The sequence below is a fragment of the Pholis gunnellus genome, assembly GCF_910591455.1.
Source record: "Pholis gunnellus genome assembly, chromosome: 6".
Classification (NCBI taxonomy): domain Eukaryota; kingdom Metazoa; phylum Chordata; class Actinopteri; order Perciformes; family Pholidae; genus Pholis; species Pholis gunnellus.
Window position 1 is genome coordinate 11,084,225 of NC_136532.1, and position 18,687 is coordinate 11,102,911.

The 18,687-nt window shown below is 40.9% G+C and overlaps 2 protein-coding genes across 5 annotated transcripts in view; both read right to left on the bottom strand.

Moving 5' to 3' along the window:
* Positions 1 to 11,377, bottom strand: part of clip1a (CAP-GLY domain containing linker protein 1a) — a 24,580-nt gene extending 13,203 nt beyond the window's left edge. For 3 of the 4 annotated variants that reach the window (XM_079161307.1, XM_079161306.1, XM_079161304.1), the window contains exons 1-8: positions 11,243 to 11,377; positions 6,715 to 7,030; positions 4,955 to 5,508; positions 4,454 to 4,578; positions 4,142 to 4,358; positions 3,845 to 4,042; positions 3,631 to 3,722; positions 3,274 to 3,334 (exon numbers count right to left, since the gene is read on the bottom strand). In XM_079161307.1, the coding sequence (XP_079017433.1) occupies positions 3,274 to 3,334; positions 3,631 to 3,722; positions 3,845 to 4,042; positions 4,142 to 4,358; positions 4,454 to 4,578; positions 4,955 to 5,508; positions 6,715 to 6,799 (1,332 nt within the window). In that variant the 5' untranslated portion in view covers positions 6,800 to 7,030; positions 11,243 to 11,377. Of the gene's footprint in view, positions 1 to 3,273; positions 3,335 to 3,630; positions 3,723 to 3,844; positions 4,043 to 4,141; positions 4,359 to 4,453; positions 4,579 to 4,954; positions 5,509 to 6,714; positions 7,031 to 10,692; positions 10,727 to 11,242 lie in introns of those variants that run through there. The other variant, XM_079161305.1, reaches the window with a different exon arrangement.
* Positions 11,378 to 12,973: 1,596 nt separating this feature from the next.
* zcchc8 (zinc finger, CCHC domain containing 8) lies at positions 12,974 to 18,554 on the bottom strand. Its single transcript, XM_079161694.1, has 14 exons — positions 18,368 to 18,554; positions 18,165 to 18,204; positions 17,987 to 18,058; positions 17,646 to 17,748; positions 17,477 to 17,554; positions 17,242 to 17,345; positions 16,904 to 16,969; positions 16,731 to 16,791; positions 16,501 to 16,637; positions 16,248 to 16,390; positions 15,995 to 16,110; positions 15,497 to 15,583; positions 14,559 to 14,679; positions 12,974 to 14,299 (listed from the first exon to the last, which is right to left on the bottom strand). Exons 1-14 carry the CDS (start codon positions 18,543 to 18,545, stop codon positions 13,341 to 13,343), a joined length of 2,265 nt encoding a protein of 754 aa, XP_079017820.1. The 5' UTR covers positions 18,546 to 18,554; the 3' UTR covers positions 12,974 to 13,340.
* Positions 18,555 to 18,687: the final 133 nt, after the last annotated feature.

An 18,687-nucleotide genomic window follows, 5' to 3' on the forward strand; every position in this document is an offset into this window, starting at 1 on the left:
ACACAGGAGAAGTTTGTCTGTCTGGTTAAGCAGTGATACCAGTAAAGCAAGAGTGAGTTCAGGTTGGGTAACTTATCGGAAAATAGTACAAATTAAAGAGCTGTTACTTAAGACAGCTGAAAGATGCGTATGATTAGTTTTTACAGCAATAATTTTAACCTAAAATAACTTTGAGTGAATCAATTTAAAGATGAGGGAAGATGATACGTCAGAAATGGTTACAAATTTAATCTGTAGCCACAATTTGTAATGCTAAATTTGCTAATCTTACACTACACTAGATGGACTGATTTGAGCATTTAAACAAACATAAAATCATATGTTATAAATCAGGAGTATTATTTTTCTTGTGTGAAGCCCGACAAATGCAAGCTCATACAAAGCAAAGTTCCAGTTACTGCCCAGCACCTTTCTGTACCCCGAGGAAATGTTTTGGCCACTATCCCCGACACAGGCCCTCTTTTCCAACGCAGCACACTACAGAGCGGAATTCATTACCCTAGTGTCTTCTAACTCTCTTTGGAGTTTCTCAGCTTTGGTCTTTTCAAAGAGTAGGCTCTGTTCAAGCTCCTTAATGTGGACATGCTCCAGTCTGGTCTGCGTCTGTTAGTAAACAAGGGGGAGAGGAAGAGAACACACCAGTGCCACCATCACATGCCAGCCCAATGCAGACAGAGAGGGAGTGAAACAGGAGAGAGGATGGAGGGGTTTGGACAAGGATAATGGTGATGGTGTGTGTGTGTGTGTGTGTGTGTGTGTGTGTGTGTGTGTGTGTGTGTGTGTGTGTGTGTGTGTGTGTGTGTGTGTGTGTGTGTGTGTGTGTGTGTGTGTGTGTGTGTGTGTGTGTGTGTGTGTGTGTGTGTGTGTGTGTGTGTGTGTGTGTGTGTGTGTGTGTGTGTGTGTGTGTGTGTGTGTGTGTGTGTATTTGGGAGATTGGGGAAAGGGTATTGGGTGGGGGTGGGAAGTGAATGATGACAATGGGAAGACACCCCATGCAGAACTTTCAGGCTGTGCCATAAACAGCTGCACACGGGGAATTTGTGAAAGAATGGCGGGAAATACAAAACAAGCGACCAAAGAGGGGGCCATGTGTTATGAATATGCAGGATGAGTATGTTGATGGAGGCAGTTTATAAGTAACCATGCAAAGTTGACACCTGGTGAACAAAGCACATTGATTGTTATGATACACTGAAAATCTGATGTGTCAAGCCAGCAAGTATATTACGTAAAAACGACTTCACATCATGGAGAGAAAGCAGCGATGGCCGTTTCCGGAGCCCTATACTTTTTAATGGATTAGATCACACAGAAGATATCTGATGTTCTAGGATTGTCATTTTGATTTAACAACACAAAGTTCTAAAGACATATGGCTGCATTGCTCGTACTTAAAACTAAACCAACATTATGTCTTGATTATATATTGGTAAAATCATTAAGCCTGTGGCATTATCAATAACCACACTGCTTTCTCTCTTTAATGATAAGGCCATCGTCCACAGTAGAGTAAGTATTGCAATAGAAACCACCCGTTATCAGACACCATGTGCAGGATTTGTGACCAACTTAAGAGAAATCAATCAATAACGCAAAAGCTTAAGCTGTTGGGCTCAAGAAACAGAAAGGGTTCCCATTTGACTTCTCGTTATTGTGTGCTATGACTAATGGTTTTATGGCAACTTATTGGAGCATTTCATGGCACAAGTTTGTGATAATGGTCTTGCATGTTACCCAACATATATTGACTTAAAGTTACATTTAAAAAAAAGAAAAGGGAAATAGCACCAATTTAAAATATTATGCCAACAGCTTGATGGACACAAACTGACAAAATCAACTGTCATGGCTGACGTAACATACACAAAGGTTATGAATAAGACAAGAAGAATGTCATTATGAAACTATCAATCTATCAGAAATATATTTTCGGGCTCACTGTACATTTTCTGGGTACTTTGAATGCAAGTTTACTTATATGCACCCATTGTTCATTGTCCGTGGGTGTGGAGTAGGTACAAACTATATTTTTACTTTACTTTGTATAAAATTTACATTAGGATTTTGAAGTTGAGTGTTTTTCCCATTAAACTGCAGTGTGCCAACTGAATACAGGTCTGTGACTGGACAGTGGGATGACAAGGGAGCATCTCCAGTGGTTCCATGCTGAGCACTGGACCAACATATAAGACGAGGAAGAGAAGGAAGAAGAAGCAATAACATCACATCACTGAACAGGGAGGCACCGAGGGTTATAGCACAACATTAGTAATTACACCGTCAACAGCTTGAAGTCAACAAAGCAGTTTTGAGTTTGGCCGATTAGAAGTTTTGGTGTCTTTCAAGTTGCATGCAAGTTTTTAATATATCCACAGCTGTGAGTAAGTAATAAACTGTTAGTGTACAAGTTTAAAAAGAAGATAAAAGGGATAGTCTAACCCTGTAGCCCTCAATTTAAACATCTAGTTTGAGCTTGGTTGCCTTCAGGGTAATTGAGATGGTCCCCTGTGTAGCACTGTGGAATAAATAACAAATCCTTGACATTATACATTTTAACATTATCTCCATCACATGTGTCGGAAAAAGCAAAAAACAATCCCCCTAGCTTTGATAATTAACTTGGACAATATATTTCCAAAATATAATATATACCATATAATTGGACTCTACATTAAGTATTTCACCCGGTTAACCCTACTACCTATCAATATGCCTTTTGTTCAGTGACCACTTGGATATCAGTATGTATTCATTTCTGCCTCGTCATCAAAGCCAGAGCCTTCCTGCACCACTGGGTGCATTTGACAGCACATCATCTATTGTATCAAACTGTCCGTGCAAACACGCTTATTGAGACTCCATTGCTAACATAAACAAGAGATAATGGAAATGCTCTCTCTGGACGCAACTGTAGCTCAGTGACAAGGGATACCAGTTAACCCCTTGCAACCTTAAATCGCATTGGACCTGCACACAAGGAGACACACTGATGTGCAGTTAAGAAATATGTAAATCCATTTACTGTCATGGAAATAGAGGAAGGTATATGTGAACTGAGATCCTAAAATGGAACCACGGTGCAGGGTGAATGGAGCACCTGCTGCCTCGGACTTAGAAACAAAAGATCAGTGGGACAAAACATCCACTTTTGTATTCAATAAAAAAAAGAAATGTCTGATTTAATATTATTGAATTGATCAATGTTTCGTTTTCAAACAGGAATTTTAAAAAAAGTGTTAGTTGCAATGGTGTGGATTTGTGTTGTGCGTTTACCTCCAGGTCTCCTTTGGTAATGCAAGCTTCCTCTACGCGGAACTGAAGGTCCTCCACCTTCCTGTTCAACAGAAACAGGTTGTTGTTTAGACATAACAGGAGAACTAACAACCTATAACATAGATGTAAACAAAGATGAAGAGCAAGGTTAAGCCAATGCACATATCTTTCCTCAGGACTTTATATAGCAGACACTTTATATAATATACAACTATAAATATATAAGACCACATGGTTATCAGTATGTATTTATTTACTTGTCATGCACTTTTCTCATTTTTTCTTTCAATAAACCCAATAAAATGGAAACAATAGATGCTGACATACTGTCCTGGGTGACTGTCTGGGAATCCTTACCTACGCTCCTCCTCCAGCTGGTTCAGCAGCTCCACTTTGTCTTTGTCTGCAGCTTCTACCAAGGCACGTAACTGATCCATCTTGGTCTCCATCTTCAACGAAAAGGTAGATCAAAAAAAATATATATATCAATGTAGATGACCAGGCAGCTCTAATTCTCAGAGTACTTTAGGACCAACAGGAGTGTTATTACTGAACCACTGGGAGAGCTGACCTGCTCCTGTTCCTCCCTGAGCAGGCCAATCTCTTGCGCCATCTCTCCAACATGGCCAGTAGCCTTTGCAACTTCAGCCCTCTCCGTGTCCCGCTCAGCCATGAGCTGCTCGATGTGCTGCTGCTTCTCCTTCAGCGCCTCCTGCAGGGCAGTGGTGCCTGAAATCTTGCGATTATACCGCGATGACGTCTCCGTTAGCTATGGAGGGACAGAATACAAGCAAGGTGAGACGGGGGAGTAAGCACAGCATAAATTTAAAAAAAAGAATAGGTGAAACCGAGTGTGTCCACGTCTCACCAGGCCTGTACGGCTGGGCTTGGCGCTGACCGAGGAGGCCACGGAGCTCATGGTGCTGATGGAAGAGGCACTCGGGCTTCGCTTCAGCCCTGTTGGTGTGGCCACTACTTTGCGAACCGTTGTTTTTGCTTTGGCTGGCGTGGTGGAAGGGAAGCCAATGCGTGTGACTTTGTGCACCGGAGCAAATAAACCATACTTGGGCTGGCACTGAAAATATCTGGGGACACATAACGGAACAGAAATATGATAATGTAAATCATAGTATACATGTCGGTAACTTTTAGTTATTTACAGATCCAGTGGCTGTTGTACCTTGTGCCTGCCACTGCCCCGTCATTCTTTCCTAAGGGCTCATCCAACTCCACACCACACCACTCGCCTTTAGCAAAATCCGTTTCTCCGAGGAAACGTACCACTCCTGCCTTTGTACCACCGACCTGAGAAGAAAACACAAAATATTAGCCAACATTTAATCTCCTCAACAGATAAGAGAGGCCTAGAGAGTAATCAGCTTTGCCTGGTAGTAAACCCTGAGTAAGATAATTCCATCAAAGCAACAGAAACAAACATGTACCGGCTTTGAACAGAATGAGGCCAAACTATGGTCAACATATGGTCACCATGTAAAACCAAATGATCTAAATGCAACGAAATGTACAGGACTGCACACAGCAGTGTTAGTACCAGTACTTCCTTTAACTCCGACCGTTAATTTCTCTGAGACTACTAAGAAGAGGAGAGTTCAGTTAGTCATATGGTGGAATATCAAGAGAAGAAATAATTTTTTCTGTTGGATAATGTAACAAACTTTACCAATACTCGGTCGCCCATCTTCAACTCCCTTTCCCCCTTTTTGACTGATCCAGTGTCAGAGAGGTTGGAGATAGATTCACTGTTTGTTCGTGCGAGGTTGGAGGATGGTGCAGCTGGCGTGGTGGAGGAGGCCTTCTTGGTTGCTGTTGTAGTTGAGGGTAATGCTGTTTTTGTGGCAGGTGAATGCGAGGCTACGCTGCCAACTGAAGGAGTGGGTGATGCAGCACGGGAGGGGGGTGCCGTCTCCGTTCCATTAGCCTCCCCTTCTGTGAGAGACAACTTGGACGGGCGGGTAAATATTCCTCGCAGGGCTTCACACTGGAAATAGCGAACCCCTGCAACTGACCCGTCATTCTTCCCAATTGGCTCATCTAGAACAATCCCGGCCCACTGTCCTGGGGCAAACTGTGCCTCTCCCAAAAACTGTATGTGGCCTGCTTTATTCCCATTCACCCACACACGCTCCCCTATCTGGAAGCTCTCCCCGGCACTCTCGGCATCTCCTCCAATGGCACTTGTGTCTGATTTGTCGGCCGCATTAACTTTAGCTCCCGCTGACAAATAAGGAAAGAGAACAGGGGTCTTAAAACTCCATTGTCTGAGAAAGACAAATGTCACAATGCAGTGCAAAACATTTAAATATCATGTGATTTGATGTACAGAATAAACTATGCATGTTTAATCTTTCCTCTGTTTGAATGTGTTTCCTTACCAACTTAAAAAGGTATCGTAAACCAACATTTCTACGGGACTTCCAATTGTCTGAGGCAAATGAGGTCTAGGCTAAATGTATCAAGAGCAAAACTATCCTCATACAAATTATTACTTTTGTTTTGGCAAGATGTTGGACTAAAGGCTGGGATGCCTACATCTCCTTAATGCCATCCCCATACACTGCACAAAATAGTCACCTGCCTCGCGTATAAGACTGTGAGCCCCTTACTGCAAACCTAAGCCAACTAGGACTGAGCTGGAGATATGTAGAGTGGTTTACATGGTACACAGCACAATGTTTGCCCTTATTTAAGGTTAGGTGACTATTCAATATTATTGTTTATCACCTTTCCATTACGTTCCTTTGTTATACATCACACATGATCACATAATTTAGGTCGTAATTGGCATGTAATTTCTTTTGGCAAAAGTAGACTAATGATTTAAGCAAGTGTTGTGAATGCCAAAAGCCCAGACAATTAACCTTTCTTTGTTAGATCCACCACAGTCTCCATTGGACTTTTTTTCATCCGAACAGTTACATGTGTAGCTTGGCATATAGAACATCTGAGGATCCCAACCTTACTGTTTATTAGGATGTGTTACTATGCTCTCATGCTGTGATTTAATGCAACCTAAACAAACGTGTGTTCAGCAGATCTCAAGGTGGGTCTGCTGTTGTGTGGTCCTTGGGATTTGAGATAAAACAGCTGGTGAGTGTATGTCATTTATCAGTTCTATTCATCCAATAAAATTAAACAGCCTTGTACAGCTGTTCGGGCTGAAGCTCCTCGCAAAAAGAGAGACGTATCAACCCATGAAAATAAAACTGTAAAAAAGCTACAAGGCACTACAAGCTAAGGTGTATAATGACATAAACTAGGACCAAGCACAATGTAGAACAGGTCTGCCAACAAGAGTGTGACACAACATTTGACATAATATCACATTCACTCATGAACCAAACAACCCCTGGCTAGGGAATACTCAAGGGCAAACACTGCAATGCCACAGCTTGAAGAAGCTGCACAAGGGGAGGTTCTTACCTGTGCTGGTCTTGGGAGCCGCTGTTCCAGTGGGCCTTCCTATCTTGCTGGGCCCTTTGATCCCACTGGACTTGGCTGTGCTCATGTTTCCTCCTGTGATCTGTTAGACCCACAAGGCGTTCCGTTGTAGGGTACAGACTGACCCCAGACCATCAAAACAACAAGTGGCAGCTCTGTGATGGTGAAGTTTTTCTCTCCTCACCAAAATGTATTTGACAAAAAATATGAAATAAAAAAAAGAAACAAAATATGTTGAACAAAAAGAGAAACTAGGAAAGGGAGGAGGGAGAAAAAGTGCTGCTCACAAAAAGGGACCCTGTTTGGAAGGAAGAAAAAAAAGATATATTACTGAAATAAATCGTATTTTTTACTGAGCACTCAGAGAACCACTGCTGGCTAATTAACAAGAAACTATTTAACAAAATCAATTTGTTATTTTGGCAAATGTACCATTTGCTGTTTCTGACAGCAAACATTTAATATAAGTAAACTAATAAATAGCTACAGATAAGGCATGTTCATTGACTGTTTGTGGTGCTCTGTTAACGGAGGCATTTTGTTTCTGTTATGACAACAAGGTCCTCCGCACACACCACGTCACAGTTAAGACCTAAAAATACCTCGTCAAAGGCCAGTCGATATGCAGTCTATGTTACTGACATCATGAACTTCTGAAGAGCTCAACATCTGTGACCTTGACCACAATACAAGCAGCACCCCAAACACTCTCTCACTCAATCTAGAATTCTGGCGCATAAAATCGCTGAAATCTGTTTGGCAGCTTTTCCTAAAACAGGATTACTGGAAACAAGACCACAATCACCAGCAGATTAGGCCGATTGTCAGACCACAGAATTGATTGGCTGAATGTACTATTTAAACACGGTCCCCCTGTTGTTAGTAGTTTGACTCAGTGTGGATTTTATACTGCTATTGCCTGGATTCATTCAATGAAAACAGAAAAACTACTGTCAAAATACTGTCACGCTTTGAGTTTCAGGCCAATCTACTGTCAGATCTGTAGCATCCCCAACAGGATCTCTGCAGGTGTACAGGAAGTATAGGACACCAATCCTGATGCTTGATTGAGCTACTAGGATCTTTAAAAGCAAACTACACACAAGCAACCTAAAGCAAGGATGAGCTGCTTTGTCAACAATGTGACCTAACAATTACTGCACTGTGTATGTGTACAAGCAGGCCTCTATGATGAAAAAAGTGTGATTAGCAAAGAAATACACATTTTTACCAAGGGGGTTTCCACACTTTTTTTTATTGGATTCCATATGCAATTCCCATACCAGTTAGAGAACAGCGTCTCTTTTGGATAGATGTATATATCGGGATTCATGGACTTGGAATTTGCTTTAGCACCTTACGGGTGAGAACAGAGAGCGTATTTTGATTAACATTCTTGATTGTAAGTTAAGGTAATTAAAAATCCTTAAAAAATATTCTTTACCCTGAAATAAGCCTAGAAAATTGTAAATCAACACCTCCAGTGCCTTATCACCTCTCTTGCAAAGTCAAACTGTTGTGAGTCCGTTTGAAGTCAGCAAAGACGCTCGACCTCACAGGGTAGAAATCGAATATAGAACTTGTTCAACAGCGTCATACAAACATCCCTTTCATTCCTGAACGGGCCTAAGAGCTACAGCATGTAGGTTCACCACAAGGATCGAGAAGACACGCTGCAACACAACCTCCTAGACATTTCTCATTGGAAATTAAAGACTGGCCGTCAGAATGCAGTGACCTAGTTCAAATGCAGCGCTCCAGTTTTCTCCCACTGTGCCTTTGAATGATACTGATTGGTTCCCTCGGGTCAAGAGGAGGTCTGAGACAGAAAGCTTTTCAAACGCTGAAGACTGCACGAATTGATCGTTTGACGATACAAATCTAAAAGGGAAACATTAAAAAATGTCACAACTTTGATGAATATGTATGAATGAGCCATAAGCCTGTGGAATAGGACTAGTGCGTCTAAAAACCAAACTGCATTATGAAGCCTCAGTTGAACGTCAACCGGCTTTACTGCGACTTGTGTGAGCATTAACTGAGGATGTTTCAGCTCTGATTGGTGAACTGAAGCAGTCAGCTGAAAATGATCCACTTAGTCTGGAGAAGTTCCCACTACAGTAATGTTAATCTTTTGCCACCGACGGTCACTTTAATCTGCAGCTAGGAAGAAAGCCAAATACCAATGTTTTGCAAAAGTTTAAAGGGAATCATTATAATAATGTATTAAAAAGCCAAATGAAGAAAAAGATTAAATTTACGCCTAACTAAACTACCTCCAAATTCCATGTAGTTTGGATTAATGTTTTGTGATATAAATACACAAATGAAAGAAATGGGTAGATGGTAGCCTCTAAAACAGAACTGAGACTTCTCAAAATGACTGCATGGACAATCGATTTCCATGGTGGTGATGACAGAAGTTCATGTGCTCAGAGACTGTTTGAGCAATGGATATGAACAGAATAGACACACTTTGTGAGGATTTTACTGGAATTAATTACCAAAAGCACGTTGGAAAAAACTTCCTAGATGATAAAACAAAATCCATCTGCAGATGAGTATCTTCATAATACTTCAGCGAAGTATTTCTTGCTGACTACAGGAGTGCAAAACCACTTATGATACAGACGTTAGCTGATCTGCTTTCATGTTTTGTAATAACAGCAGAAAATCTGCATCCCTTAAGCCGCCCAAGTGTTTGTTAACTGATGGGAGGGTGTCACTGATTACACAATTCAGTGGGTTTTCATTCAACAAGGCTATTTCCGTAGGTTAATATTAGTCATTGACATCAAGATGTTTGAACCCAGTACAAACAGATTTCCTTGGAAATGTTTTGATAGCAAGTCCAGCTGTTGCTGATTGGTTTAAAGCTACAACCCTAGCTGCTTAGTACATCTTTACGTCTTCAGAGGAGTGTATTCACAGATGTAACCCTCACGCCTACACTCTTGCTTTTGTCATCACGAGGCCAAATCGAGCTCTGGTTCTTCCCTTTTGAGGAAACATCTGCCAGGATGATTGTGTAGGACCCTGCTAGCACTGACAAAGGAAGGTGTAAAAAAGCACTAACAGGACATGAGCACAAAATAAGAAGCAGAAGCATTCTGCACCGGTGTTGTCTGGGAATACGGACCCACCTGTCTTCAAGTTAACAACCCTCATTGTCAACAGGCAGACATAAAACCTATTACAGCTAGTGTATGTGTGTGTATATATATATATATATATATGTCCTACACAGATCCTGACACTTACAGTTGTGCCCAGGCATAACTGAAATCTGAAATAATAAACACATGGTTTAGTAGTCAACATTTCCAATGTTGACCTAATGTAAAATCCAGAATTTCAGGAACCAATAGAGCCTCTTTAACTAAAACAGTCAGGGTGTTTGTATTACGTTGTAAATCATATAAAAGGTTTCCACTTCAGAGTGCTGAAATCAACTAACAAGTAAAAAAGATATTTCTGTAAAGTTACCAATTTAGATTGTTTTATCTGACTCCCCACCAATGTTAGCATTCTCTCATATATCCGAACTCCATATGGAGAAGTACAAAGACTACTAGAAATACAGGAACTTCAAAATGTCTAGTGATATTGCCTTTGCAATTCCTAAGACTGCAAACCATCAAAGCATTATTCGTGTCGAACAGCCCAAACAAGTTTAACTGCTTTTGGTATGAAAGGCTTAATGTTAACTATTACTGCCGAAGTCGCACCTTTAAATCTTTAAACTCTCAAATGCAGACACTCTACTATTGAACTTGCATGTTGCTGCACTGACACATTGCACAGAGTACCTGTTAAGTAAGGTCTCCTGAGGTTATGGTCTTTTGACGTGCCTCGCCTTGAAACCTTCTTCAGTAACGTTAGCTAACGGAGTGAGAGCTGTCGGTGAGGTGGCACATCTGGTAAGAGCCTGTTAAAAACACACCACTGCAGCTAACTTACCTTACTAATTAAATCCACGTCTCTGGTGAGACAATATTCTATTTAAGGTGACTTATACTGGTAACAGGCACATGTTTAAACATCCGAATTCCCCAGTGACTGACCACTGTGGTAAACAGGGCGACTGAAGCGAATTCCACAAGTCCAAAAGTCTCCCTATGTGTCTCCAGTAGGGCACACTGCTGCTACAAGTTGAGAGTCAGCCTAACAAATTGTGACAGATTAGCATAGGTCACCTGTAAAGATATGTTGTTGTTATAAGCAGTCCGATGACTGTACTGTCACCTCTCCGGCTAAATCCCAGCCTGTGTTCACGATAATAATATATCCGATTAACGTTAGTTGCTAAGTAACGTTAGCAGTGAGGCCCGAACCGTGGTCGGGACCAAGAGAAGGTAGCTAGCTAGGTTAGCTAAACTAACACCTCAAGTAACGTCTACACTACCTGGACAACTTTAGCCTTGCGGTTAGTTTCCTGAACTATCTGCAGCAAAAGGACAAGCAAGTTTACGGAAATACAATACCTTGACGTGAGCTAGCTAGTACTGACCTGATATGTTTCTGTACACAGCCTACGTCTTCTCAGGAGGAAATACACAGCTAGCAAGCTATGTGGAGAACCACGACGAGTGATTGCTCGGATTCAGACGGATCAGGCTCAGCCCAGTGCACGAGCTGTCTGTCCAACGGCCGAGAGAGAAACGTCAACGACCAGTGTCAATCAGAGATGAAATGTTCAGTGAGATGAACACTCCCTCACTTCTGAGAGAGCAAAACTATCTCCAGACACACGAACTTTACTGTGACAATTAGGAAGATAAAGGGAGTCACATAAAGCTAAAATGTGTTCATATTTTGCTTGTATTGTTCTTTTTTTTTACTATTGGGCGGTTCAAATGTTGTACTATTGTGAAACAAAGAATGTTTTATTATTCAATACAGCGTGCAAGTAACGTTAAGGAAGTCAGTCCAATGGACCAAGTGAAACCAGGTTTAATTATCTCACTCTTCAGATTTATGATCATACCAGAATTTTAAGATTCAGAAAGAAATATCCGAGTCTAAATTCCAAGATTTTAACTTCAATTTCTGACTTTTCAATACAAAGCAAGAATATACAAGTTGAGTTTCAACTCATGAATTTATGTCGGCGATTAATAGGTTTATCACAATAGGTATGAGACTCAACCTTCTTATAAAGAGGCTATTTCTCTTTGCAAGGGGTGAAATAACTGTTAGCACATCCACACACATGGGCTTCTGTATGCACGCATATTTGCATTAGTATGTACTGTAGGTAGGAGTATGTGAGTATTTAATATGCAACTATGTGCAAGTCATTTACAAGTCTAAGTGCAAATACTGCGCATACAAGTTTTGGTGTGTACTTTATGTAACTTTTTGGAATATTAATTGAACAGTCATAGAGACACACAATTGACATAACATTGACGATGTTGGGAAATTACCGCAACTTTGAAACGGCATGCAATGTTTTTCTAAAAATAAATTATTAGTATTACAATTTTGCATGCTCCAAAATCAGTTCATTTTAAAATTCCTATTGGAAGTATAAGTATATTGTTATCCTATTTTCCGCTGAAGAAAACCCACCAGTCAACCATTTTATTAAAAAGACATCATGACTGACCAACACTCATTTGCATCTTGTTACAAACCAGCTCCAAGGCTGCAACATAAATGGGAGAACAGACGAGTTAAAAGTAACTAAGGTAATCAGTAATCAGTAATGTCATGTGTAAAAATGTCTGGAACAAACTAAACTAAACAGCAGCCGTGTGAGCCAAGGACTGAAGCTGTCAATGTTCAGGAGGAGAGACTTTAAGTCTGGAACCACACCTCATCAGCTGACGAGCAACATCCTGAAAGACAGAAGAGAACGAGCTAACGGCACACAGACCCCTAGTGGAGGGGAGGGGTCGCAACAGTCTCTATTGCCTTACATATTGGTTCTTTAAAGTTATGTTAAATCTGTATTTGAACATTTTATGATGCTTTTTTGCTGGCAGATCAGTTTGAAAGGGGGCGAAATAACTTAATTTCAGCTGTGATATGAATCTATTTGATGAATAAAGACAAAATGTAGACCAAGCGTAATGTAACAATGAGTCAACTTGTTCACTAAGCTCTGATAAAGATGGCTAACAATCAACTATACACTGTTAGCTCACATACTGTGCCATCTGTGCTGTCAACATATAGCAAAAATAAATGAAATCCACATCGATCCATGGCTGCCAGACGAAATAATTCACTGAAGCAAGAGAAAGCATTTTTACTCAGAGCATTTTGAGTGAGACAAAAATAGAAAAAGCCATTTATACAGGTCAGGAAATTACCATTTTACAAGTTTTACAATAAAATTAACAGCATGAGTAACACAACTGCTAGAAAGAAAAAAAAAGAGACTAATTGATCAAAACCGACAAACTATTGATGTTGCAGCATCCCTAAATGGCTATCCTTGGTGGTATGTTCACAGATACAATGTGTATATACAAAGCATAGACATTCAACTTGGTACAAAATGATAAACGGCTAAAATCATGCTTGATAGGATGGTCATGAAAATGAAAAAATAGGTTTTTGTTTAAAAAATGTCCATGTCTCCAAACACGGTACACATCTTATTTTTTCTTCGCCAAACTGCGAGGGGAACTTTTAAGCACGTCTCTGATCCTAAGATATGTTCCTGTGGCTTCAGCAACCTCAGTGAACTCTGGTGTATCTTCAAATGGAACAATGCCAGCTGCAAACCGGCTCCGATGAGGAACAGCGGTTATCCTCTCGTCATTAGAGAAATCTACACCAGGGCTCTGTGGGTTGTTTTCTTCGCATTTGACTGGACCAGGACTCTGAGGACTGACATATCGGGCTTTGACTGGACCAGGACACTGAGGACTGACATATCGGGCTTTGACTGGACCAGGACTCTGAGGGCTGACATCTTGGGTTTTGACAGGACCAGGACTCTGAGGGCTGACATCTTGGGCTTTGACTGGACCAGGACTCTGAGGGCTGACATCTTGGGCTTTGACTGGATCAGGCCTCTGAGGGCTGACATCTTGGGCTTTGACTGGATCAGGCCTCTGAGGGCTGACATCTTCAACCCTCGGTTCCCTTTGATTTTTACTGCTGTGGCAGGTTTCTGCAGGCCTCGTCATGTCCATCGCTTCTTCAACTACCTCCGTTTGGGTACAGGCAGAAGCAGGTGCGGACACACTTGGTGAACTGGGTACAGGTGTTCCCGCTGCAGGTGTCTCACAGTCGCTATTAGTGGAAGTGTCAGCATTTTCTAGAGCTGCCCAAATCAGCCTCTGCTGCTCCTCTAGTTCCTCCAATGTCAATTCATCCTCCGTTTCGTCCACGGTGTCATCAACGATTATATATTTTTGCCCCCGCAGAGCTGGAGAGCCGTTAGTGGGTGTGGGAGGAGGTGTCCCTTTAGGGAGAGGTGGGGGAGTGGGTGTAGCAGGAGGAGTGCCCCGGGGTAAAGGAGGCGGTGAGCTGAAGCAAGGGGAGCCAGGGGGTAGCGGAGGTTGGAACTGGAAATCACCCCGGCCCTCACAATACGGTGTTCCTGGGTCTGAGGAGTGACACCACAAAATAGAAAGTGAGTGTTACGATGAATTATTCTGCATTTGAGCTACGAATAACAACTGGAGGAGCTGCTTTTTAAAACATGGCAACATTGTAAAAGCAGTTTTTTTGTATCATGTCATGAAGCAACAGAGTGGATATCAAGATTAAGAAAATGACAGATTACTGCTTCAGCCTTTGTGATCAAGTAACTTGTGAAAGACACGATGAGCCTGCTGAAAAATGAAACTGAGACGAACAGTTACCTGATTCAACATCCATGTCCGAGCTCCTATCGGAGTTCCTATCAGGACTGGACCTCGTCTTCTTCCTTTGATGTGGAGAGGACTCAGATTCATGGCGTCTCTTGTTGCAGGAGGCACCAGGCTGTTGGCAAGAAAGAAAGACAAAAATATTTAAGGGCTTTGCCCAAATGCTGAGTCATTACACATCTTGTCTTTATCAGTGCCTGTAAATTGATAAACAGTGTTAACTTAAAAAATCCAGAGGCTGGAATGATAGAGGACTGTGCACTGGGTTAGTATGAATGGCTGTCTAAGTGGGATTATGAAGAATGTGAAAAGCATGGCCTGTTGTATAGAGCCAAATGGTGGGCTGAGGCTGCATTCACACCAAACCAGATGTTGCAGCAAAATTGCCAGTTCTCCCATTCATTTAAATGTGGGTAGTGCGCTAAACCCGGTCAGTGGGGAACACAGGGTTGAAAAAAATAATAATAATAATTGTTTTCTCTCTCAAATCCTTCAAGTTATCTGAAGAATTCACATTTGAAATGTATTTTTTTGGCATAGTTCTTTTATAATTGTTGGCGTTTGTAATCTGTCCTATAGGTACATCCATTCTATGTCCTCTGATTTTTGTTGGATGATAAGGATACAAACACTGAAACCCCCGTGAATTTATTATTTGATCACCTTATGAAAATGTAATACATCTGCCTATACTCTCATGTTCAAGTACCAAGATTTAGGGTATAAATAATCCTTCAACAATTCTTATGTAACAGTATAGTAACTACAGTGGTATCATGGAGAATGAGAACAGGTCTGACAAATAGTACCAATGGTGTTTTGACATGTAATATCCACAAAGTTTGGTTGGAGCAATGCAGGGCTCTCAGATGGAAGCTAAGAAGCAGGTGTGAGGAAAAACCCAATCACTTCAGGGACTTTAAGATAATTACCTTGGGGAAGTTTTTGGACAGGTAGGCGGCATAGTTTTGCTTGAAGTGGTTGGTCTGCATTGGAATTGAACCGTACTGCATGAAGTCCTGGTGGTCAGAAAAATAGAAAGAAAAACTATGAGATCTGCAACTGTTGTGAAGATGCCCTGGCAATACAAATAATGACTCAAATAACAGTGTGCGGCCGTTAGGATGCCGTTTCCTTATGATGGACAAAATACAATTATGTACCTTAAAGTTACTCCATGTACTGTATTTGAATAAATCAATTATCTCAAATATGTAACAGAAAATTGTAGTTATACTATGGTTCAAATTCAAGTATTTTAGCACAAATGCTGATGAAATATCACAGATTTTCCTCTATCTGATTTTAGAAAAACTGAAGAAATAAATAAAACAAATATGAATACAACTGAAATGTGAATATAATTCAGATACCCGGACTCGCACATAACTTGTGATATATTCAAGAAAGGTTGATATTTTAGGACTTACATCTTTCATTTGGTGTGATGCAGGTACATTGAAGCCTGGGAATTCAACCAGCTTGGAAACATCATAGGAGATGTTTTGTGAATTGGTGTTGTCTGTTAAACTAGCATCAATTGGAACTAGAAAACAGAAAAAAAACAAAAAAACAAAAAAAAAACAGGATTTCAGCCGTGGTACGCGTCTATAAAATTATGTTTTGCAGTAGTTTACTCTACAGAAAATCAGTGCAACCACACAAGTTTCATTTCGAACGTACCATTTCCATCATACATGGCTAAGCCAGAGTTTTCCATCTCTGCCTCTTTAAGCCAACCTGGAGGGTAGCCTAGCTGCCTCATGCGATAAATCAGAGGAGGGAGGGTGTTCCCATCAAGTCCCAGGGCTGTCAACAGCTCCTCACTGTTCATAACACAATGTAAAACATGAAATGATCAAGATTTATTTTTACTTGGTACAACAGATATTGGATGTGATTAAATTATGTTTGTGTCTGTTTACAACAATCCTACCTCATGACTCCCGGCTTGTATTTAGCAAAGCGCTCCTCCACTTCATCAGCATGGTACCGCTGGTTACTCTGCATGGTCTGGTTGCTGCTCTGATTAAACTCCTTTCTTCTCTCATTTATTACAGCCATGTCTTTGGGCTAGGGAAGGTAAACATGTATAAATGTAGTAAATCAAGACTCTTCTTATATTTAACTTAGGCTCATTCCATAATAATGTTTACTTGTTCTTACCTTGGGACAGTCTCTCAGCTGATGACCACTCAAACCACAGTTGAAACACATTGATTTGGGTCTAAAATGAACAGATCAGCAATGGTCTCATTATGCAGATATATGCCACAAAGAAACCAAGTCATGAACCGAAGATGGAAACTGAATACAGCTTCATTAATAACCCGACATACCTTTTGTCTTTCATCTCTATGTCCTGTCCATCTGTGCCAATGACTTGGTTGAAAACCTGGTGATAGCTTTGCAACAATTCAGGAAATTGTATCATGTTTGTGCAAAACAAAGCAACAAACTCTTTATCTTGTCTATTTCAACACAAGTGCCACTTATATGCTGGATATTTTATAATAAATTGTCATATTTCAAATCAGGACATGTTTATTTTAAAAGGAAGATTATTATCCCAGGGCAAAATACTTCTCAAATGCGCAACACATGTTCACATCAGATGAGCTAACAAACAAGACTGTCGATTTTTGATGATGTGTCAATTTATCCATTTTAAAGATACGTTGGAATGTCCCAACCATCTGTCAGCTGGGGGTTTTCATTCACCAGAGGCTGTCCAAGTTTATCAACACTGAATGTAGTGAAGTATAGGACACTTCCAACCACCTAAGGCAGGAAGATAAGAAAATAATGAATGAGAGTAACAGTACATGTAGACTATTTGAAGACATTTTCTTTTCCATGTGGCAAGAGATTGTGGAACATGCAAGTCACTGAAAATAAAAGTAAATCCTCACTTTAAATGCTTCAGTTGTTGTTCTGACGTTACTGGAAGAGGACTTCAGCAGATCTTCATCCATATCAAAAGCTGAATTCTTCATAAGGGATAAAACATTTATATATATTTTTAGCAAATTAAAAGCTGTATTATTATCAATCACAATAAGATACATTATGGACAGACACCTGAGGTTTCATTTGAAAGGTGGAGTTTTTCTTTTCATTGCTCGGTTTCTGGTGCTTCAAAATCACACTGCAGACGCAATCTTCAATTTCTTGACGACACAACCTAAAGGGAGACATTAATTGTAGTTTTTTTTATATCAATTTAGAGATGAGGCGCACATGCACAGCAAGGTAATTAATATGCTGCACTTTCATCGTATTAGTCATAATGGAAAAACTATAACAAGTGCTGGCAAAATGTTTTACTACCAACACGGTTAAAACATGTTCCAACACTACATCAACTTAGACAGCCGTGACTAATTGTACTGTGCAAAGCAAATATTTATTTGACTCCTTACTTTGAAATGATGTTGTTGATATAAAGGATATGAAGAGCTGGCCCGTCCATGTTGACATCTTCCATTGCGATGCTGTTATAAAGTCAGAGGGAAACGTGTCGCTTGTTAACGTCACTGAGTGATCAGTTTCGATTCATTCGTGTGCGCATTACTCGGTGTCAGCTAACAGTAACGTTACCTTGGTCGTGTCAGGATGTTCAGTTTTCTTCTCAAACCTTTATGTAATCTACGAGTTAAGGTAATACACAGAAGACATACACAAGCACCATTAACATACACGTCGCGGTTGTGCATTTTCTGTTTTGGTCGCAGGTGCTAGCCGACGTAAGCTAGCGCAACATCAACAGTGCTAGCACACACTTAGCGCAACTGACGCAAGGATATTCTCTTCAGTGAGCCTCTGAACGGAGTCATCATACTCCTCCAGTCTGCCCCGGTGCTGGCTCGTCTCCTCCTGGTCTTCTTCATCGCTTGTGAAGCGAATATGCGTCGGGCCGGGAGGTGCGGAGTCATCGAGCTGCTGAAAGAGCTCACTATCCCCGAAATCCACTTCAGCCATTTTTACCCAGCTTTGTGTTACAGGAATGGAGTTCAGAGGTGAAAGCAACTATTCTTCGTCTTCATTGGCCCTCCTTGTGTCACGTGTTAGGTACACGTATACAGGAGGTTTTTATTTGCCCACAACGTTGAATTACAGGTTG

Excerpts from the sequence above, each read along its gene's own strand:
- zcchc8 (XM_079161694.1), bottom strand. The coding sequence starts at position 18,545 with ATGGCTGAAGTGGATTTCGGGGATAGTGAGCTCTTTCAGCAGCTCGAT. Across the intron at positions 16,111-16,247 it reads AGCCATGTATGATGGAAATG|TTCCAATTGATGCTAGTTTA; the intron begins GTACGTTCGAAA and ends TCTGTTTTCTAG. Across the intron at positions 14,680-15,496 it reads TGTCCAAAAACTTCCCCAAG|CCTGGTGCCTCCTGCAACAA; the intron begins GTAATTATCTTA and ends TCTTGCCAACAG.